The sequence below is a fragment of the Aulonocara sp. 'chitande type north' Nkhata Bay genome, linkage group LG9 (assembly GCF_057382095.1).
Source record: "Aulonocara sp. 'chitande type north' Nkhata Bay isolate Kocher_YH1m ecotype deep benthic linkage group LG9, A_spYH_male_GT1.1, whole genome shotgun sequence".
NCBI classification, from domain to species: Eukaryota; Metazoa; Chordata; class Actinopteri; order Cichliformes; family Cichlidae; genus Aulonocara; species Aulonocara sp. 'chitande type north' Nkhata Bay.
The window spans coordinates 15,373,856-15,396,808 of record NC_141352.1 but is presented as its reverse complement, the minus strand read 5'-3'; the positions used below and the strand labels follow the sequence as shown (position 1 = coordinate 15,396,808).

Sequence of the window (22,953 nt, the reverse complement as noted above, 5' to 3'; positions counted from 1 at the left end):
TATTTATTTATTTATTCTTTCGCTGTTCTGTATATCACTGATCCGACTGGAGGATAAAACAGCAGTGATGAATCGCACAATTAAACAACAAACCTAGATTAATACAATAAATGAATGAACGTCTTCTCGGAGATCCACAATACGCTGTAGTGTCTTCCCCATTCAGCAGCCCCGAGTCTGCCTCTCTCTCGCTATAACCTCCCACAGCCCTCTGCTTCTCCAGATCAGCTGATCCGTCACGTGGTCCGATGTCGTGGGTCTCCCTTTTGCAAAATGGAGTTGTCTGAGTCTGTGCAGAGAGGGCTACAGTCTTTAGCAGACCAGTCCGTCTTCGACCACGGCAGCTTCCAGGTGCTGGTGGACGTGTCTTTCCGGAGTCTGCTCTCCTCTCACGGCGACCCCACAGTCCTCGGTGAGCTGCTGCCTCTCCGCGCGCCGCTGCTTTTGTCTCCGCTGTTGCTTCCGGTTTCTCTCCGGGTGTGAGCGTGCGGCGGAGCTGCCTCGGTGTTTGCGGATTTTTACGGCTCTGCTGCGCGCTGCGAATTAACCCGATGGATCCCTGCGTTTATTTTAAGACATTTCACGAGTCCGAGTGGCCGCCTGCTGCCCATCAGCTGCTTTAAAGCGACCCGAGTCTTTTCGAGCTGCCTGCTTTGCATTCAGCAGCAGTCGCACAATCACACACGGCCACTCGGGATCCCTTTTGTCATTTAAACTGGCATCAAGTCCGCTCGGAGTATTAGAAAGACCACGATGGTCATTTTAGACTCTAATAGTCCGATCTGATCTCGGACACACATCCGATTGACGGCTGTAATCGCTCTCAGCAGACCGGCGAAGCGCCCTGCATGCTGATGCTGTTAATCGGCTCGAATTTGTCTTGTAAATATAAATGATGCAAAATGACAGCAGACTTTTGCTCGATGTAGGTTCTAGTTTCATCACAGCTGCTTCAGCTGTTTTCACAGGCCATGTGTCGTCTAACCTCTGCGGCACCCAATCCCATTTTTACTGCGGAATTATTTAGAAAGTGAAGTACTCACTAGACAAACAAACAAAGGACCCCCCACCCCCCCCACCCCACCCCAGGCTGATGCAGCACAGGGGGTCCCATTCACATGCAAATTATCAATGATTTCCATTCTGCGCGTCAGTGTGGAGAAACCAAAGTATATGGACCCTGCATCAGACGTACACGAATTGGCTTCTCTGTTCCGCCCAGTAAGAATGTTGTAACAGCAGCATTCCTCATTCCGTCTTTCTGTTTTTTTGTCATTTCAGATCAGCCCGAGTTTAACCAGATAGACCAAATCCTGCTGAAGCAGAGCCACACAGCTGCCGTCACCTTCATACTGGAGGCGGTCAAACAAAACGCAGACCAGTCCACGATAAGGTACGAGACGGCACACAGAGCATTTACTGTCCACCCTGTGTGCAGGTGGTGGTTATAAATTGGACACAAACAACCTTATCTGTTGCCCGCATGAGAGTCTCCCTCCCATAACACACGTAACAGCCTGTCCTTATGATACAGATGGATCCTGTAGCCTACACTGCCTACACTTTCTTTTGTTTTCTTTGTGTGTGTGTGTGTGTGTGTGTGTCGCCTTGTTTGACCCTGACCTCAAACCTAACCCTTTCAAAGCGAAGCACCTGAAGTAGCGCGCTATTTACAAGCAGGTCATTTCATGACGTTGAGCCAAAACCGCGCTGTTTTCATGCCTCTAACAATATGCAAGGAGACAATACTTCCAGAATTCACCTCCAAGGGGACTTTAAGTGTGGTCTTTATGTATAATTACTGCAGAACAAAGCGACTCGGGGTTTTAGTAAAGCATCCGTTGAAGTTCTGAAGCTCGATGGGATGTTCTGTTCGTGTAGCAGGACTTATTATTCTCATCTTGAAGTAGGTATGAAGGAGCTTGCAAGCTGCCAGTGGAGCCATAATGTCTCCAGCAAATTAGTGCTGTAGTTACGCTGTTATACTTGGATCTGTGGTATTATTTATACATCTCACGAGTTTCTCATATGTAGCATTTTTTCCTCTTTGTTTTGTGTATTTTTTTCAGCTGAAGATTTTTTTTCCCACTTGATCCAAGTGGTGTTGGATGTTCAAGGTGTAGAGGATGAACTGTACGCATGTCCCGAACAAGCAAGCGTTAGTTTAAAGCTGCAAACGCTTTAGATTTCTATTATATTATTATATTATTATTACTGTTATTATTAATAATATTTTACTCATTGCTTCTCCGCAGTCTTAACTGCAAGAAAGTCGGTTTTCAAAGTCTGCTCACAGAACCTGTGCAACAAGCTGAATTAAACTAATTGTTCCTTGGAATTGGATGACGAAAGGAATGCATGCAATTCTGCTATCTCCATATGAACTCCCTGCTGCTTTATGTAAAGCTGTCTAAGTGGACTTCCTTTCTGGGAACCAGCTGCGTTTTAAAGTATTGTCTTCTCCGTTCAGTTCCAGCCTTGAAGAGCTCACATTCAGCGCAGACAGAACAGAAATATTCTACAGCGCATACCAGGTAGCCTATATTCAAAACTAGGACGCATTTATTTCATCCTTTTTTTTCTTTTGTTTTTTTGCCAGACTTGCCAGCAGCTAATTGGTGCTTTTTTGTTTTGTTTTGTTTTGCAGAAACATAAAAAAGATTTGGAGCGTCTTTTAGCAAGGTAAGGCATCGCTGCGTGGTTCGAGCTGGCAGTGCTTAAGAGATTTGTGGGGCTCATGTTATTTTAAGGTGTTTGCTTCGCTCTCTGGGGATGCCATCACAGCCTACTATTGCCTAGGCTTTGTTTGTTTATTTATTATTTATTAATTACTTAATTGTTTTGGTAAAACTCGAGTCGCAAATTTGCACAATTATTAACCGAATGATTTGACACGTTGAAAACTGGATATTCGAGGTAACGTGGGAGGAAGAGGAGGCGAGTTGTTGTTCTAGTCAGTATTTAAGATTCTCCGCGCCAAGATTAACTGACTTGTAAATGTGGATTTATGACGTGCTAACAAACAGCTTTTTGTAGAAGAGCCACCATATATGCAAACGGATTTAACTGCAGAAAACCACCTGATGCGTAAAACCCCTGTGACGCACGGCAACTTTAAGAGTTTTTAAGAGTTTTTTAGGAGTTTTGGTCATATCATTAATTCTCTGCCTCCTCGCCGAATGAATGGGAAATATTTTCTACAGAAGCAAAGATGACTCAGTCTCTCCTTTCTTTTTCTTATAGCATAGGAAGGGGTCTACCTCACATTACCGACGCTTCGTGGCGCCTGGAGTACCACATGAAGGTGAGATCGCGAGACTAATTTCTGTCTGTTAGCGGTATATCATTTGTTGTGTGTTTCTAAAATGTTGCTTCTCCCACAGAACGGGCAGGTGGATAAAGTCAACGATTCTTTCTATTTGATATCACTGAACACTGAGGTAACAGCCGCAGCTTTACTCTTCTACTTTCCAGCATTTATATAAAGTCTGGTATATTTCAATGGGTAACAGGACGCTTATGTTTGCTCCTTCTTTCTTCCTTCCTTTATTTATTATTATTATTTTTTAGAATGAAGGATCCTCAGAGGACATCAACTTTACTTGCACAGTGGAGCAGCTCCAGGTAGAGGAAAACTCTTGGGGTGGATAATTGTCTCGCAATTGCGTCGTACCTGTGCCATTACGCACTACAGTCACATTTATTAGCAGTCCTAAACAATCTAACCACGGAACGTATTGCTCTGTGGTAGCTCTCCTTATCGAAAGGGGTGTGGATCTTTCAGGAAAAAAGTCAACGTGGGAAATTGTAATATTATGTCCATGCGGTAGCTATTTTTTTCTTCACGGATTCTGATTTTGATTGAGACAGAATCGCTACGATCCATCCTTTACTGCAGCTCACTTTAACAGAAAATAATGAACAGACTTGAAAAAGGTTAAAAATGTTTTGTAATCATCGTGGAAACATCAGCAGTGCCTTTTATAAAATCAGAGACCTGCTGATATCAGCGGCTCTGGAATGATTGGATGAATGCAAGCCGTCAGTCATCTTCAGTCTAATCAGCCTGAATCTAAAGTCGGAAATTAGTCTAACCATTGTGCATAAATAATATATCTTTTTATATAAATGGATAAATGTTGATCGGTGTCTGCCTTTTCAGGATTTGGTGGGGAAGTTGAAAGACGCCGCCAAGACTATGGAGAAAGCCAGTCAGATGTGAAGCTTGTGTCCACTTTCGTCCCCTTTATACCTGCCACTGATGTGTCACGTGTGTTATCAACCCAACAAATGTATTTGAAAGAAAAATAAAATCAATAAAATCGTCTTTGTTCTTTGACTGATTTCAGGATTTTGGTGTGTTACACGTCTTCCAAGAACTTCCCCTTTAGGACTGGAGAAAAATATTTTATTAAAAGATTAATTTGAACGTGTGTACAGTAAAGAAATTACACCCTCGCGTTGTTTAAACAGCTTGTGTAGGATTTCTGACATAGCTGCACGACAGCGGTGTCTTTTTTTCTTTCTTTCTCTCGAAGTATTTGTTACCACAAGAGTTTCAGCCCAGCCTTTCTTGAGATCTCTATTTTTAAAAGGCTATTATCAGAGATCTACGGCTTTCTCGCGTCATGAGAATTTTAGTCCATTCACTAAAAAACAAAACAAACAAACAAAAATAAAGCTCCCCGAGCTTTTTTGCGTCCACCTCAGCTTGAAAAGTTCAAAGCTCCTCAGCTGAAGCAGCACGGCGGCTCGGATTCCGTAAACATCCGAGATGCCATCGTTTTCAGCGGAGGGTTAAGGCTCCAATTCATCAAGTGTGGAAGTTTATTCTTCTTCTTTTCTGCACAGCATGTCAGGACAGACTGTGACAAAGGTTTGACACCAGGGCCATTTGTCATATTGGCGTATTTTCCACCAAGTGCGTGGGATCTTCAAAGCAATGAGCTGGATAGCTTAAGAAGACAGCCACTTGGTACCTCAATAGACTTTGATGCGTTTGATGGTCAAAACGACACGAAGTTGTGAGAGCGCGTGTGCTGCTGCTGTTATTTTTGACATCAGAGAGAGGGCACACCGAGAGCCTACTTTCTACATCTGCCTGCTCCAACCATTGTGCCCTTCTCTTTCTTTCTTTTCTTTTCTTTTAAATTTTGGATACCCATCAGGACATATTGAGCCTCATCGTGCTGAAAAGCGACCCAAGCTGCATGGATGTGCACCGTGTGTTATTTTAAATCATGCGTCACACTTAAAAAAAAAAAGACCAGAATAGACCGACAGTAATTTGTGAGCGCCCTTAAGCAGCTTCTCGGTGTCGTTTCAGGTCGAGAAAAAGGCACAAACCGCTAAAATAAAGATATGTTTGTTAAAAACGCGCCCATCGCGTGTAAATCAGCCTTTTTTTCCTTCACGTCTTTGCTACTTTGCACATACGTAGATCAGTAGAAACAGCATACACCGACAGTAATTTCTAGGCACCCTTAAGCAACCAGACCACGTGACCAGAGCGGGGCGGTCGAACTACAAGCCATTTTGGGGACGGTGTCAGTTTCCACGGAGCACACACACACACTGCTGCGTTTTACTGGGGGGCGAAGCGGATATTTTGGAGGCAAAGTTATCGGTGCCGAAGTGGGAAGCTTTCCGAACCGGAGCCGAAGGACCGGGATCTCTTGGAAGGCGTCTGTCGGACACGCACACGCCGCGCAATCGCCGAGGAAACGGGGAGTTTTTATTCGCACATCTGAAATGCGCTCCAGTCCGCCGTGCGCTCTCCGCCACTGACAGCGTCTGCAGCCTGCTTCAAGATGGCGGCTCTACTCCTATTCATTTTCTGCTGATCGCCTCCCAACTTTCATTGTCTACTCGCCTCGGTGCCCACCGATTCCCGGCCGAACCTTCAGGTACGTCTCCTTCGATATCGTCTCTAACTAACGGGGCGAAAGGGCGAGGTTTGGGCTTTGTGTCTTTGTGTTTTCCCCCCGCTACGTCCAGCGGTGGATGTGGAGCTTTCAACGGTGGCTGCAGCGATCACCGACGTGGAGCTCCGTGTGTGGGTCTGCGCACCACTTTTTTCCCCCAGCAAAAGATGTTCCCCGCTCGACTATAAACGCCAATTAAGGGTCGGGCACATTCGCTCCTGCTTCTCCTATCGTTCAGTTACGCGTCCGTATAAGTTGGTCACGGTTCGGGTTTGCATTGCGTCGTTGGGATTTATGTAAAGTGGGAGACCCGAGGCGAACCAGGCTGTGTTGGCTGCGATGCGAGGAGCAGCAAGTGCTTCAAACGGTCCCCCTGCGTTCGTGTTTCCACGTAGAGTCTTCATTTTATAGAGTTTGGATCTTTGGGGTGATGGGAATTGGGTGGCAGGTTGGTTTTCGGTGAACGTGACCGGATGTTGGATTTATTAACTTAACTTGGATCGCTCCCGTGAACGTGCCAGGGAGGCAAACCGTTTCCACCGAGCATAAATGTTTCATGACGGCTGCTTTGTAAACACTGGATTGTCGTTAAACGCGTATACGGACTACAACTGGCTGTTTACGTTTTGGTGTGTGCTTGTCCTGAGTGGGAAGGATGGTTATTAAATTTAAATTTAAAGAAGAAATTAAGAAGGGAGAGAGAGAAAAAAAATTGGCGACTACAAAGGAGTGGCTGTGCCTCTCCAGGCAGTCTGAAGCTCTGGTAATTCCACTTAAATTCACATGAGCTGTAGCAACACAGACTGTTTGTTTGACAATTAAAAGCTCATTATGGATCGCAATAATTCCCACCTTTATACGGTCTGTGTGTTGGCGCACACTGTAGCTCCCAGTCTGGTGATGGGCGCAAGCTAGTGTTTCCTCTGTAGAGAGCGAGGGGGGGTAAAAAATTATCATTTTACCCATGAACGCTGGTGTAGACCTTGTATGCACTTATAATGGGTTAAATGAATCTATCCCCCCGAAACACACACTCCACCACCACCCGCTTGGTTTTTGCAGGTTGACAGGCTCACATGTGTGTGAATAGGAGCGATCATGTAGCCCAGCAGACTGGATGGAGTACATCCACTGAGTAGGGAGGCATTTACACGGAATAAACGTAATTCCTTTGATACGTTTTAGTCCTGTGGTCAGTTCTAATCAGGAGCTATTTAAGCCACGGTTTTCTAAATGAACTCACAGCGGCTGATGTGTTTCTTCTCCTTCTTTTCTTTTTGCCATCCCAGTTTTTTTTAATTGGGTTATTTCCAGCTGCTGTTGATCTACATGTAAGAGGTGAACGCTTTACAAGAGGAACTGGTCTCGTCTGGGAATAAATTAGGTTAGCACGGCTTTTACGGGTCACTACAGAAACCGATGGAAATCTCCAATTTAACGTGTCTTGTTTGAAAGAATTTAAGATGTACTAGTTGTGGAGAAATAATTGATGGCCTGCTGTCAGCACCAGCTACAGCTTAAGCCAAATTATCAGTAAAAAAATAAAATAAAATAGAGGAAAGCCCGTGTTGTGCACAAACCTCTGCATTCAGCGTATTCCCAACTGAATCCAGACTGTATTCTTTGATTTTTGGCCATTCAGCAATATTCGTTCCCAAAGCGTATTAACTTTATTTTGGATTTCTTGGCTGACCTGGCAGGCAGGTCACACACACACACACACACACACACACACACACACACACACACACACACACACACACACACACACACACACACACACACCCTGTCAGAGGGGAAAGCAGTTGTCCAAACACCAGCCAATCGATTAATGGCGCAACAGGCTCCCTGCATATATGTAGGCATTATCCATCATTATCCGTGTGTGAGGCATCCTTTGAACCGATTTGCTGTCCAAACTTGCCCGCAGTGGTCTGTTCACAGGCGGCCAAGGAGAGGTCGGTTGAAGCATTGAAAAGCAGCCGGGACTCGGGCATGGTGCCGACTGTGGCTCCATAAAGTAACAGTGTGGGTTCCGAGCTGGGCAGGCTGGCTCTCATCCAGCGTTTAAAGAGGGCTCACCCGCTCATATTCACTCTTTACCCCGGATAGACTTTTAATGATTGCATTAAATTTAAAAAAAAAATGACAGCACCCAGCCGCGATAATCTTTACAAGTCCAACTTTAAAAAACAAAAAAGTGCGCCAGACTGGTCATCTTTTTCGAGACCAATTTGCCCACCGGATCGTAACTACCGGATAAAAATCTGAAGACCGGGATCCTTTGGCATCTGGTGACTTTACTCTACCGCCCTCGCTTTTTTGTTGAAATGCACTCGAGCACAGAGTGTAGCCTACATTCGACATTCGTGTTTGATACATGGACTGTGCGGTGCTTGAACTGGAAATGGCGCAGAATAAATGGTTTGTAATGACCCAGCGTGCGCCTCAACTTCGGCGCAGTCGCTGGCGTCTGGCCATATTGGTGCTGCGCGGTGTTGATGAAAAAAGCGCAAAGCGAATCAAAATAAAGCTGAAATCTCTCTCTCTCTCTCCCGGTCGGACTCGTACGCTCCTCTGTGTCTGGCTCACAGATACATAAAGCTCGTGTAAACACCTCGGGGTGGGCTTCATTCGCCCCCTTTAGAAGGAAACCCCGCAGCCCGTTGAACCGATACATGCTTCTTTTTTTCCTCCACAAAATGGCAGCCGTGCTGTCGGCAGCCTGGCAGCCCAGCGGCTGTGTGTGTGCACGGAGGGACTCGGAGACTCTGTCCTTCCTCGTTCCCACTCTGCACACGGGCACGGCTCGCCGTGTTGTTTTCGTTTAGACATCCTGTCGTTCTGGTCACTGGCGAAGAGCCATGTGGGCTAAAAAAGCAAACGGGGTTGCCATAGAAACGCTCAGGTTTCCCCGTGGCTTGTGTGGCACACCTGACGCAGTGAGTGGGTGCCTCATATTACCCACCCCCCTGCGCGCGCGCGTGCACACACACACACACACACACACACGCAGAAACAAACACTTTCACCCAGTCACCCCGGTGCGCCCGTGTGGATGATATTAGCCCACTATTATTGGCAAAATTCGCCAAACCACACAGAACATGGCAACCCAGTAAGGGGGTTACCCACTTAACTAAAGGTTTCGGTGCTGGCTGGGCCTGATTTATTTAATTTTTCACATTGTCTCGCATAGGTTTTCGTTTTTACCCCCACATTTGCGCTCTTGGTTTAAACCGTTTTCGATTTCGCTTAGAGTTTAAACCATCCATGTTTTTAAAAGTGCGCGCAAATCTGAAGTTGCGGGAGGTCAATATTCCCGTGCCGTGCCTCAGATTTGGTTCCTCAAAGCTCGACCGCTGCTGCCCCTACTATGTCATTAAAGATGCTGAGCTAAGGCGAAGGAAAGTGGGGAGCGCACGGCTCCATCGATCTCAGCGGAAGTGATTGATTTATGATTATTCGCCGCTGCCTGTAAATCTGCCAACGAACGTCTTTCCCTCTGGTTATTTCTGGATCGGCATAAAGGTTGATGTTGCTTTATCACAGTCCAAGCAAACAGCAGTCTCGTCCAAATGCCCCGCCGTGCGTTGACAAACCTCTGCGTGCTTTTGTTTTGACCTGTCCTCCTTCTGCGTGCAGGGATTGTTGTTCCTTCCTCTCAACATGCATCGGACGACCAGGATAAAGATTACCGAGCTCAACCCTCACCTCATGTGCGTTCTGTGTGGAGGATACTTCATAGATGCAACCACCATCATCGAATGTCTTCATTCATGTGAGCAAAACTCGTCTAATTTCATTTCATTTAATTTTTTTATGGGTCAAAATCAGTTCATATCACCCGAAGCTGCTAAATGTGAGATATGTTGGATTAAATGTAAACATTCCCAGTCTTCTTTTTTCAGTGCTGCAAAATGTATTTCTTGCTCTTGCTCTCTTTTAAACTCAATTTGGCTCCTCAGGAAATGCTTTCAGATCTCATCAGACATTAACAGTTTTTTTTCATCTGTTTTGCAGTTTGCAAGATGTGCATTGTGCGCTATCTGGAAACCAGCAAATACTGTCCCATCTGTGATGTACAAGTGCACAAAACCAAGCCACTGCTCAACATTAGGTGAGAACTGTGCTTACCATGGTCTCTGCATTTTGCTCAGCTGCCCCCGTTGTTATTGTTACCTTTTTCAGGGCCCATATAAATTTGGTTCTAAAAGTTTAGTGACGCCCGATGGCTTGAATTTAACCCCTTAAATATGATTTTTCTGTTCTTTTTAAACAGTGTAGAACGTATATTTTCTGCCTTTGCAATCTTAAGCGAATACATTACTTGTTTTCGGTTTCCTTCCCTTTGTGGGTTCCCCACTAAACAGCTGAATCAGCCTCTGATTTAAACATTCAGACATGAGAAACACATGTAGGCGTGTAGGCGACATGACACGTTTGAGGTTTTCCACAGCGATGAATACTGGTCTTATTTTTTCAGACAAGAATTGGTTTTAAATACTTGACTGAAGTTTCTTTTCCTCTCTCTCTCTCTTTAGGTCTGACAAAACTTTACAGGACATTGTGTACAAACTGGTCCCCGGCCTCTTCAAAAGTAAGAGTCGCATTTTTACTGTTCAGTCTGACTTTTGCACGTAAATTTGTCTCTGCAAGTATATTAAAATAAGAATAAATGAACATTACCGATGAGGGTATATGTAATGGCATTTGGATATGGTGTGTATGTTGTGTAGTGGAAAGCTTTGCATTGAAAAACTTGAAGTTTCAGCTTGACAGTTAATTATTTGTTGTAAAGTGCAGAGGTGTGTTGAATTGGGATGACGCTGAGTGTTATGGTCATCAAATCTGTCTGCTTTTCTTGCTGCAAGGTTCAAGCAAAACAGTTTTCAGGGTCATGTCTCATATCACCCATCTGTAAGACAGAAATGTTGGAGAATCAAATCATTATTTCCATGAATTCTCACATCGATGCCACAGTTTTAATCTAGCTTTTCTTGTGTTTCGACAAATATTTATTCCTGGAAGTCACAATATTAAGGGGCGCTGAGAACTCTGGCACATGGTTTCTGAAATAAGGTAATAGTGGGAAGTGAAAGTGAATGGATTGGTAATAACACGCCTTTCTGAATGTCTTCAGATGAGATGAAGAGGAGAAGAGACTTTTACGCAGAGCACCCCGTAGATGGTGAGTCAGAAAGAAAATGTTCTTTTCTTTCTTTCTTTTTTTTTCTTTTGGCGAAATATTTTCCACATCAGAGAGTCTGCTGTGCTGTAAACGCAACATATAAACCCACCCTCACATCCAGCCGTGCATGTGTGTGTTTCTATAGCGTCTAATGGAACAAATGAAGATCGTGGAGAGGTAGCAGATGAGGACAAGAGAATTATTACAGATGATGAGATCATCAGCCTCTCTATTGAGTTCTTTGATCAAAGCAGGTACGCTTGTATTAAAAATACATGGAAATGGAAAATAGTTGTTCCTAAAAGACTACAAAATCTAATATTTATAGAGGTTTCTCGTTAGTAGATACAGCTGTTATGATACGCTTACAGATATTGCTCCACTATAGCCGATATTATCAGTCTGCTCTAGAATCATCAAAACTAGCTTAACTGACGCTGGTACCATGTTTTATAGATCAAAATACGACATGTCCTACCCACAGTGTGATGTAATGAACAGAAATAGGATCATGCGTATAATATGACAGATTTTGGTTTTTGTATTCAAATGCCTTTTAATTAATTATTTTTTAATGGTGTGTAAATTTTAGCTGCCTTTGCAGTCATTATAAAATAATATTCAAGACTTTATTAATAAGTTTATTCTAATGTCTGGAATTTGCCAAAATACTTGACTACAGTAATACTTCACAAAAAAGTACTGCATGAAACATAGTATGTTTAAAAAGAATTTTTTTCAAATCTTTCAAAATTTGAATTCTGTTGCTAACTCTGTGTGATTTAGTTTTAGAGTTATACATACGCTGGAAAGTTACTCATGTTTTTCCTCTGTTTTTTGGCGCACAGACTGGGAGGAGCAGTGGAGGACAAGCAGTCAAAAGATCAGGTATCGCACGTTGACTTAGCCACATTTTTGTTTCCGTCATTTTTTTTCATCTTTGCTAACACTTTAGGATTAAAACAGCCTTAGAATAAGGGATAATCAAACATGTGTGGAGACAAACAATTATAATTATGTTCTCTCCAGTGGTAAAGGGCTACATTGTTTTTGCTGCTTTTAAGGTGGACCAGCCTGTGTGTAGATTCTAGTCATTGTGTATGAATGTTTTATTCCACACGTATGTATATACATATGTATTTTTATTTATTTTTTGTTATAATGTGTTTTATCTGCAGGTGGCTAACAAGAGGTACTTGCAGTGTCCAGCAGCCATGACAGTTATGCATCTGAGAAAGTTTCTGCGCAGCAAAATGGACATCCCAAACACCTACCAGGTCTGTTTAGTTTAATTATTTATTTATTTTCAGAGATACTTACTATAAATGTATCACAAAAAACTGAGAGATATCTTATTTACATATTTAATGATTTCCTCTTACAAAAGTTATTGTGAAAAACAAAAACAATAAAAAATAAATAAATAAACCCATTCTTTTTTTTTTCCCTCTTAAGGTTGAAGTCATGTATGAAGATGAACCTCTGAAAGATTACTACACGCTAATGGATATAGCATATATCTATACTTGGAGAAGGGTAAGAAATATTTTTGCACATTTTTAGAAAGCTAAGGTTTTTTTTGTTTTGTTTTTTATCTCAAGATGTGATTAATACACTGCAATTATTGAGTTGTAATTGCAGTGTATTAATTTTTATTGATACACTGCAGTATAGTAATAATATTTTCTTTGTTAAATAAAACCATCTCCCTCGGTGTCAGTTAATGTATTTAATCACAATTTATTTTTAAAAATACATTTAATATCAACCAAATTAGGTACTTTTAAAATTTCACCTTGAGACATAAATAGAATAGATACTTACGTTTTGATTGCTGAGCTTTTAAAATATTATTTTATCATTGCGTTGAAGTTTTTGTATATTGTTATATATAGGTTTTTATCGCTTTGTTGTAGCTGGTGTTGTATAGTGTGCGGTCAGTTAAATATAGATATTTTTCTGCTTGTTTATTTTAGTCTTCAAAAACACAAAATCTCCAAATGGGGAAGCTGTTCGAGAAAGAGGGTTTTTGTTCATACATGTTGTTAAAGATGCCAAAATTTAAATAAATAATAATAATAAAAAAAAAACATATTTTCAATATTAAAAACGTTTAAAATTTACGATCAGTTTCCGTTTAAGATTTTAGTCAAATGAACACATACATAACCATGGACATGGCTATATTCGAATTTGTATGGTATCATGTTTTTGTACTCAACCTGAAATAATATGTACTTTGAACATTATTAAATTTTATGTTGCCCCTTTATATATATATATATATATATATATATATATATATATATATATATATATATATATATATATATATATGTATGTATGTATGTATGTATGTGTGTGTGTGTGTGTGTGTGTGTGTGTGTGCGTGCGTGTGTGTGTATCAGGGACATTCTGCAATTAGTTATGGTTTTCTATCATGTGTATGCAAAAAGGGGGGAGGGGCAACAAAGGGCACAAGATCTTTATGCCATATGTGGCCTCTGAAACCAACCGCTTTAGATGTATCTGGGTTACTGGGTTAAGTAGCAAGTTTATAACAAAACTTGCTACTTTCTGGTCTGGTTATCAAACTGAATGTACGCCAGGACATGACTGGATCTTGATCTCTATAGAGTAGTGATTAAAAATGGAAATTTGGGGTTAAAAAGTAAATGACCCCCACATATCTTTCCAAGTTTTTTTTTTTTTTTGCAAATAAATGAATCAATTCCGTAAAAAAATAAAAAGCAAGTTTAAAAAGTTGTAGAAGAAACCCATTAATAAATTAGTTTTTACGACTTTTTTTACGAATAAAATAGGTTAGATGACCCCACTTGGTCACTTCAGGGTTAGTTGAGTAACTAATTAAATAAAAATAATAATAATAATAAAAAAAAAACTGAATAAAGTTCCTAAAAATGGCGCCAACCCCATTTACAGTTTAAGTTTTAATGTTTTAATAACTTCTTCTCCTCTTCCGCAGAACGGCCCGCTGCCGCTGAAGTACCGAGTCCGACCCAACTGTAAGAAGATGAAGGTGAGCCACGCGCAGCAGGAAGGTCAGAACAGCGCGAGCAGATCCGGGCAGGAGAGCGACTCTGCCAGCGACAAAGCCGGAAGTCCAGCCGGGGCTCCGTCCACGTCCTCGTCTCTGCCGAGCCCCGGCACGCCTGCGCAGTCCCCGCACCAGCACGGCAACAGCAACAACAACAGCAGCGGCTGCACAGTCAACGGGACTCCCACCGCCACAGCCCCGAGCCCTAGCCGACCCTTCACCCAGTTCTGCGGCGGCAACGGCGGCAAACCCCGAAAGGTTTCTCTGAACGGCTCGTCGACCTCATCCGGATGACGCGGGGCTCCAAGCAGTGCCGGACCAGACCAGCCAACGCCAGACACCCGCTCAGCTAATACTGTTTTCATGCCAACGTAGTTACATTGTGTAGACAATGTGCTCTCTCTCTCTCTCTCTCTCTCTCTCTCTCTCCATTTGTTGTTCTCAATATTATGGCGTCATCTGTAAGTTTAAACGTAGTGGAATCGGAGACATTTCAAAATAAAATAAAAAAAGAAAGAAAGAAGAAAGGAAAAGCGGCGTGGGAATTTTAAAAAGAAAACGAGATGTCGAGGGTGGAGGAGGAGGGGAAAAGGAAGTTTGGAAGGATGGAGAAGGACAAACATGTACTTTTTTTGAAAGAAAAAGCTGCATCTTTATTTTCCTGAAGTGACTGAAGGTGACTCTTCTGTTCCTGTTTTCACGTCTTTCAAATTAAAAGTGTTTATCATGATTACTTCATGTGCGTGTGGGGTGGAAACTTTAAACATGCATGCTCATGGTAGCGCCACTTTCCTTATTTTATTTTTTATTTTTTTTGGTCTCAGAGAAGGTTCGCTTGTTTGTCCCATGAGTGTAATTTTGGACGTTTTTTTTTCTTTTCTTTTTTTTAAAGAAGTGTCCAGGCACACCTTGTACCAATGAAAGGAGAAAACAAAAAAGTTTGTATAGGGCTGTAGGGTGGAAAAAAACCTACGGAAGAAGAATCGACTTTACTTTTTACTGGAAGAAGAAAAACGTTTCTTGTAACTGCAGTGGACTCGGATTGCTCGTCCTCCACGACTTTAACGCTCCGTTTTAGAGAATCCGTGTGTAAATAGAAGCAAAATGCATATTTAATCAGCGGCGATGTTATTCTCTTATTCCCCTTTATTCCGTGGGGATGACTTGGGCTCCTCTTCAGCTTCATTTCATGCTCAACGACAGATGTTTTGATGTCTCTTTGTTTGTTTTTTGTTTTTTTCTTGTGTTTTTTTTTCTTTCCGTATTTGTATCGCTCGATTGTATGGACAAGTTATTGTATTGTTACTGTTGCACAGTATAAAACATCTAAATAAAACATTTTACACTTACTGGCAAAGTCACTTCGATTTTTTTTCTTTCTCCTCTTGAATTTTGGGAGATCATCGATCAGTTTGATGGGTGTAAAATGAAAAAGTCGAACTAAAAGGCAGACAGAGCGCCAGATGTCAGTCTGAATGAGCAGGATTTAGTATGACTCGGTTAGAGAGGCAGGCTCTGCACAGCAAGGACGTGGAGGAGAACTGGCTGGTAAAGAGATAAACCACTGTTTATTCGTTCAGACCTAATTTTGATTTGTTTAACAAGTGGCCTGATTAGACTTCACCGATTTAATCAAAGTATAATTTAAAATGTGTAATTATACAAAAACTACGCTAAAATTGTTGTTTTTCTCTCTGTGATAAGTTATTTTTTGTTTCATTATTGTTATTATTATTTTATTTAGTTTTGCGTTACGCTATATATATACATATATATATATACATATATACATATATATATATGTATGTATGTATGTATGTATGTATATATATATATATATATATATATATATATATATATATATATATATATATATATATATATATATATATATATATGTCTGATAGCCTGCGCTGTTTTTATAAGCCGCGGGGGATTTTTAAGATTTTTATTTATTTTTACACGGTGTTTATTTTTTAAAGTTTTGTCCCCTTAAAAAAATTTTTTTTTACACTTTTTATTTAAAAAAAAATCCCCCGAGAAATAATGAAAAAATGCAAATCGAAAGGTACACAACAAAGGTAAAATTAAAAAAAAAAAACAAAACAAAGAAAAACGAAAAAAAAAAAAAAGAATCATATAAAGGCTCATATAGAAATATGCTCCACTTCCTGCAGCCTTCATATTTTATTTGGGGAAACCTCCCAAGAAAGCGAAGTAAAACGAAATACTTGCGTATTAATATTTACACAGAATGAGGTGTTATCTGGCGCCAAACTTAGTTACAATAGAGCTAAGAAAATTAATAAAAAAGAAAAGATAGTAAAATCGACTTTTCCTTGCATTTAGAAAACAAAATAATAATATGAATCCTATACGTAAAAGTTGCCAATATTTCAAATGTAGGCTAGCAGATGCAGACAGGTTTGCAAACTCCCGCTAACAAGTTTAAAAAGTAAGAAATAAATTGGATCAGCCATTTAACTCCTATAGGCAAACTTTTTTACACTGTCATGAGCGCATAAGCCTTTTTTTTTAAAATAATCATTTATTAATAGACGGAGTTTCCTCTGTCGCCTGATTACATTTATTACTCTTTTCCCCACAGCACTAAAACAAGATATAAAACTGATCGATATTTTAGAGACAACAAAAACAATGACGACTATTCGGCCCATGTCACTTATTAAATTTTAAGTTCATTCATTCATTCATTCATTCATTCATTCATTCATTTATAGCAACGACATTATTTAGAGCGGTCTACATGAGCTCATCCAGGGAGGTTATATGAGGACACATGTAGGGATTAAAAAAAATAAAAGAAACTCATGTTGAGAGCTCACTCATAATGCACGCTGTGTTTTCACTTTCTTCAGTTTTTGCCGCTTTCATTTTTCGTTTTTCTGTTCAATAAATCCCCGCAGAGTGAGACAGCGTCGTGTTTTAGCGGGAACTGAAAACAGCGCAAAGTGAACCTAGGAAGTCCTTAGATGGCTCACTTTGAACACTTTTTCGGAAAACACGAGCCGTGGCGAGCGGACACGAGCGTACCGGGAGTGATTCATCACTCTTTTTTTCCTAGTAGACGATCTTCGACGAGGACATACTGCGTCCCGTCTGTTGCCGTGGCGACCGGTAATCACAACACTACCTGTTGAGGACCAGACCTTGAAAAATAGCACCGTGTTTCGTTGGAAGCAGGAAGATAACGGAGTAAAAAGTGTGAGAGGACGCGGTATCCATCAATACCGCACATTACACCACAATGTCGCAGCGCCACGTCGTTCAAGGTGAACTTCATGAGGTGTAGTGATGAGGCCGAGCGGATATTTCACTCCACTGTTTTCACGTCTTCCGTCTGTTCTGCCACTTCTGTTCTCTGCAGTTTTCGAACAATATCAGAAAGCGAGGATGCAGTTTGTGCAAACTGTCGCTGATCTCGCGAACCGGCCACAAAATATAGAACTACTCCAAAATGCAGGTAAGACAGCCGACATCTGCTTCCTTTACTCACTCCTTGCCAGGGTTGGGACAAAAAATCGACTAGAGACCGGCCCACCAGGTGTTATAAGTAAAGCTATAAAGCCTTTGAAAACAAATGCTGTTGTGACAGTGATGTACACTGTCTTGTTGGTATATATGTATGATTTCTATACATTTTACATCAGATGACCACTTTGGTTGAAAGATTCAGATAATTATTTATTAAAAGCTAGACATTTTAAATGAGAATAAGAAAGAAACATATTTTTTCGTGCCCCCCTTTCCCCGTTAATGTCCTACCTGGCCCACTGGCAAAAGTTACCAGCTGTCAGCTACGTAGAAAATGATCCTGGTGTTGTCTCTCAGAAACAGTTCATAACTTCCCTTCAACTCATTCCTGTCACCTAAAAGGTAAACGTGTTTCTCCATCACCTGTTCAGCTCTGATGATTCAGTCAGGACATCTCCTGGTTTCATCATGACCAGCACCTTTACGGCTGTGGCTCCAGCAAACATCAGCTGATACTAGAACGTAATATTAAATAAAATATCAAGCTTAAACGTGCTTCTGTGGTTTAAGCGCAACATCTGCTGGTTTCCTCTTTCTGGGACAAAGTGGGCGATAAACAAACAAGAGCCCAGCCCAGCTGTGCTCCTGCCCCCTCCTCTCCTCACCTCTGTTTTCCTGCAGGTGTGATGTCCCTGCTGCGCCCCTTGATGCTTGATGTTGTCCCCAGTATCCAGCATACGGCAGCTTTGGCTCTGGGCCGCCTGGCAGACAACAGTGAGGACCTCGCAGAGGCTGTGGTGAAGGAAGACATCTTGCCACAGCTGGCCCATTCCCTGGCCTTGCAGAATGTGAGCATCCAATCTTCCTGACAATTTTCTACTTCAGTTTGATTTTCCAGTTTTGATCTGTTTGTGTGTGTGTGTGTGTGTGTGAAAGAGAGAGAGAGAGAGAGAGAGAGGAAAGAGGCAGTCAGTGGCTGTCACCCTTTAGGACCTCAGGGTCAGCCATTTGAATGTGAGAATGTGTGTTGGGGTAACTTGCCCGCCTGGGGGCTACTTCAAAACCTAAGAGCAAGCAGACCTTTGTTTCCTCTTTCTTTTTGCTGTCAGCCCACTCAGAGGCTCAAAATGCAGTTTTTTTTCTTGTTTTCTTAATATTAAAATTTGTTGTTATTGTATTTGTCAAATAAGACAAAAGTAAAACCAAACACACAAAAAGCCCTCCTCTAAAACAAGTAGAAAATAAGATCACAGTGCTTTGCAGATTTTAAAAGTGGGGTGACAACCCCCAACATACCATCTGTTTACAGAGACCAACCTGGGGCCTCCTTAAAAGCTCAAAAATAAATATCAGAGTGAGATTTCTGTGGTAGCTCACGGAGCAGAAAGAAAAACACGCCTTTTCCAAAATCTCCCAGGATCTAGTGATTTTGTAAGCCACAGCACGGGAATCATGGGAAGGGAATTGCAATGTTTCATCATGGGGTAAAAAGAGATCATTTTAGAAATTTTTTGTATTGATTTGCAGTGATTTCTTTTCCTGTAGGGGAGCAAGTGGACCGAAACCCCACCCGACAGCAAAATACTAATCAGGAAGCCCAACAGAATTAACACATCCCCTCACTGCACTGTGTGGCTGTATATATTATTTTATTTACATACTTTGTAGGAAAGCTTCAGAGCACAGAAGCCATATTTCTGGACATTTTTAGAGAAACCCAAACAGCAAAAATGTAAAATATTTAATATGATTTACGTAAGATGACAGTTTAATTGAAGGGTGCAGTTCATTTTAAAAACTGATGCAGGTGTCTGTGTATGTTTGTGTGCAGAGGTTCTATAAGAAGGCAGCAGCATTTGTTCTGCGTGCAGTAGCCAAACACTCCCCAGAGCTGTCGCAGGCTGTGGTGGCCTGCAGGGGGGTGGACGCTCTGGTTCTGTGCCTGGAGGAGTTTGACCCCGGGGTGAAGGAGGCTGCTGCCTGGGCTTTGGGCAACATTGCACGACACAATGCGGGTTAGGAGGGTACACTCATCAAGAAGCTGATAGAGAATGACTTCATGGAGTGATTTCATAGTTCGAGCATGCAACACTTTATGATTTACTACATTTTTCTAACATCATTCTTTGTTTCACAGTTTTTTGCGTGTGTATGTGTTCACCGCCTTTCCCTCCTCTCCCATGCAGCCTTGTCTCAGTCAGTGGTGGACGCGGGTGCCGTTCCCCTGCTGGTCTTGAGTCTTCTGGAGCCAGAGATGGCCCTCAAACGCATCGCAGCCTCCACTCTCAGTGACATCTCCAAACACACGCCAGAGCTGGCACAGACTGTGGTGGACACTGGAGCCATCGCACACCTGGCACAGATGATCCTCAGCCCAGACACCAAGCTCAAGGTGAGGCCCTAATGACTGTTTCGATGTCTCGTCAGAATAGCCAATGCTTTAGCTCAGGTTAACATGTGTCAAAATGCGAATCAAAGAAACGCCAGCCTTATTTAAATACATTAATTTATTATTTTTACACAGTAATTTATAATCTTTTTAAAGAACTTATTTGGGGTTTTTTTTGTTAAATGTTTAAAAGAAACACAATAAATAAAAAAGTAGTCAAAACATAAAGTGTAAAAGCCTCAGAATATTAATGATTTTTATGCTAAAATATGTCATCTAGACATGGGTACATTAGCAATGTGTACTGTGATTTTCCAACACTTACTACACAATTTATCTAAATTTAAGGTGTACTTTTCAGTACTTAAAATACTTATCCGTCCCTAATTATCTTTAAAATGTAGGAAGAGTAGAATGAGGACCTAACAAGTGGCAGTTTTAAAGAGAACAAATTATATTCTAAATATTTTGGATCACTGAATACTTTTGGAGTATAAAAGTAAGGATTTCCATATTCTACTTTACGTTAATCTTTTTTATGTTATATTTTTGGAATATTTTGGTGTAAATGATAAACAATTATTATTAGGGGTGTGGGTAGTATTATTGAAAAAAAGTATGTATGTTAGTGTGTACTATAAGAATTTTTTTATTTGTACAAAAACACGCAAGGAGTTGTTCTGTTTTTTTGTGCTACTTAGCAACTCCATTGATTCACATTTCAAAAAGTCTTATCCTGTCCTGAGATAATTTATTATTTCTGACTTACTAAAATATTCCTGCAGAATTTTATTTTGAAATGTTGGCATGAAAATATCTTTCACCATGAATACTTAACAGGAAACTTTATTCAGTGCAGACCTGTTGAGCACAAATTCTGATTGTACAAAATTCAGTTAAAGCTTATAAATGATCAGCGTTTTAAAATCTGCGAGGCTTAAATATTGAAAAAAAGTCTTGAGTAAAATATGAAAATCATTTTTTTATAAGGACACTTTCTGAAACCAATCACTGTTAAAAAAAATTAACATGCTTAGAATTTGGATAGGTTTTCACTTTCAGACGGAGTTACACATTATGTTCTAATTTCTTGTTAATAAAACAAAATTACCAGAAGAAAAAGATGCTGTAAATTTAAATGGAGAACATGCAGTATTGACTCAATCTCCATTTCAACACTGTAAATGATCTCTGAAAATATTCAGGCATCTTTTTTGTCTCCATCTAGAGGCAGGTGTTCGCTGCCCTCACTCAGATCAGCAAGCACTCCGTGAGCCTGGCAGAGATGGTGATAGAAGCTGAGATCTTCCCCGCAGCCATGTCCTGTCTCAGAGATCCAGATGAGTACGTCAAGAAAAATGTCGTCACCCTAATGAGGGAGGTGGTGAAACACACTCCAGAGGTACGGTGCGCACTCACATTTGCAGGCACAAACGCACACAAAAGAGACGCACAGTCAAGTGCCTGCATGCGTGTTTTGTTTTCCCAGCTGGCCCAGGTGATTGTGAACTGTGGGGGCTTGGAAGCAGTGATTGACTACCTGGGCAATTGCCATGGAAACGTGCGTTTGCCTGGCATTATGATGCTGGGATATGTGGCAGCTCACAGTGAAAGCCTTGCCATGGCTGTCATTGTCTCTAAGGTGGTAATAACTCTTTATGTGACAGCTAATCCAGCCACTGAAGCCAGTGATGTTTCTTCATGCTTGCTATGTAGGTCATGTTAACTGAGGCGGCCCTGTTGTGCTGTGTGCCCTCCTGTCCTGCAGGGGGTGCCCCAGCTGGCCCTATGTCTGTCGGAGGAGTCTGAAGATCACATCAAGGCGGCCACAGTCTGGTCAGTGGGGCAGATAGGGCATCACACCCCTGAGCACGCCAAGGCAGTGACCATAGCTAACCTGCTGCCCAAAATACTGGAGCTTTACATGAACGCCAGCAGCTCTGAGGACCTGCAGACCAAAGTAAGGGTTTCCTCTGAGCATCCAGAGAATCAGCCTTTTTTCTCACAGCACAAAGTCACAAAAGTGTTTGCTTATGATTTTTTATGTTTACATGACTTTTAAACAAACTAATTACAGTCAAAGGCCCTGTTATCAGCGACAGAAGTACACCTTCGGTACACTCTCAGCTGCACTAGGATTAGAATTGAGGAGCCTTTTTTCAGCCATGCAAAGTATCTAAAATCAAAGGTTAGCTGGGAAGTTATTAAAAATAACTATTTATTTGATTGGTTTTGGACATCAGCACCAAGCTGTTCCACTTGGAAGTTACACTTCTGTCCCAGTCTTTGCTGTTTTTAAGGACTCGTTGAGTCTAGTGTCTCTCTCCTATAATGTCTCTGAGTGGGATCAAATGTGAAGGACTTTCTTTTCTTGTGCACTTTTAGAGTAAAAAAGCTCTGAAGAGTGTTCTGCAGAAGTGTACTTACCTGCCAAGTCTGGAGCCCCTCCTCTATGAAGCTCCAAGCAACATCCTTAAACATGTGGTCTGTCAGTTCAGCAAGGTAACTCTACAAGCAGGACCATAATCTGATCAAGTCTTTTTTTATTTGGTGTCATTTAGTTCAAGACTGTTTTTCATGCCAGTCCTTTTCTCAAAGGTGCTGCCTCACGACAGCAAAGCACGGCGCCTCTTTGTGACCAGTGGTGGACTGAAGAAAGTCCAAGAGATCGAGGCTGAGCCCGGGTCTCCCCTCCAGGAATACATCAATGCCATCAACGGCTGTTTCCCTGAGGAGATAGTGAGGTACTGTGTTCCTCCCAGCAGACACGCTCGTGCATGCTGGAGTATACTTTTTGATTTCCGAACCTTGTTATCCACAGCAGATCATCTGACCATATATCATGTTTTTAGAAAAAATGTGACTAAATGAAAAGCTTGAAAATGAACAAAAATGG

At 41.5% G+C, this 22,953-nt stretch overlaps 3 protein-coding genes across 3 annotated transcripts in view; all 3 read left to right on the top strand.

The window, feature by feature from the left end:
- Nucleotides 1-238: 238 nt before the first annotated feature.
- commd3 (COMM domain containing 3) lies at nucleotides 239-4,326 on the top strand. Its single transcript, XM_086305131.1, has 8 exons — nucleotides 239-412; nucleotides 1,282-1,393; nucleotides 2,471-2,534; nucleotides 2,648-2,682; nucleotides 3,244-3,304; nucleotides 3,384-3,440; nucleotides 3,571-3,624; nucleotides 4,163-4,326. Exons 1-8 carry the CDS (start codon nucleotides 274-276, stop codon nucleotides 4,220-4,222), a joined length of 582 nt encoding a protein of 193 aa, XP_086161257.1. The 5' UTR covers nucleotides 239-273; the 3' UTR covers nucleotides 4,223-4,326.
- Nucleotides 4,327-5,539: 1,213 nt separating this feature from the next.
- bmi1a (BMI1 proto-oncogene, polycomb ring finger a) lies at nucleotides 5,540-15,522 on the top strand. Its single transcript, XM_086306045.1, has 10 exons — nucleotides 5,540-5,906; nucleotides 9,570-9,705; nucleotides 9,948-10,044; nucleotides 10,469-10,524; nucleotides 11,068-11,115; nucleotides 11,261-11,369; nucleotides 11,964-12,003; nucleotides 12,294-12,392; nucleotides 12,571-12,651; nucleotides 14,102-15,522. Exons 2-10 carry the CDS (start codon nucleotides 9,594-9,596, stop codon nucleotides 14,465-14,467), a joined length of 1,008 nt encoding a protein of 335 aa, XP_086162171.1. The 5' UTR covers nucleotides 5,540-5,906; nucleotides 9,570-9,593; the 3' UTR covers nucleotides 14,468-15,522.
- Nucleotides 15,523-17,269: 1,747 nt separating this feature from the next.
- Nucleotides 17,270-22,953, top strand: part of spag6 (sperm associated antigen 6) — a 5,984-nt gene continuing 300 nt past the window's right edge. The window contains exons 1-10 of the mRNA XM_086306038.1: nucleotides 17,270-17,466; nucleotides 17,562-17,657; nucleotides 18,350-18,516; nucleotides 19,500-19,683; nucleotides 19,855-20,060; nucleotides 21,286-21,459; nucleotides 21,547-21,699; nucleotides 21,826-22,017; nucleotides 22,443-22,559; nucleotides 22,656-22,801. Coding sequence (XP_086162164.1) covers nucleotides 17,442-17,466; nucleotides 17,562-17,657; nucleotides 18,350-18,516; nucleotides 19,500-19,683; nucleotides 19,855-20,060; nucleotides 21,286-21,459; nucleotides 21,547-21,699; nucleotides 21,826-22,017; nucleotides 22,443-22,559; nucleotides 22,656-22,801 — 1,460 coding nt within the window. The 5' untranslated portion in view covers nucleotides 17,270-17,441. The remainder of the gene's footprint in view (nucleotides 17,467-17,561; nucleotides 17,658-18,349; nucleotides 18,517-19,499; nucleotides 19,684-19,854; nucleotides 20,061-21,285; nucleotides 21,460-21,546; nucleotides 21,700-21,825; nucleotides 22,018-22,442; nucleotides 22,560-22,655; nucleotides 22,802-22,953) is intronic.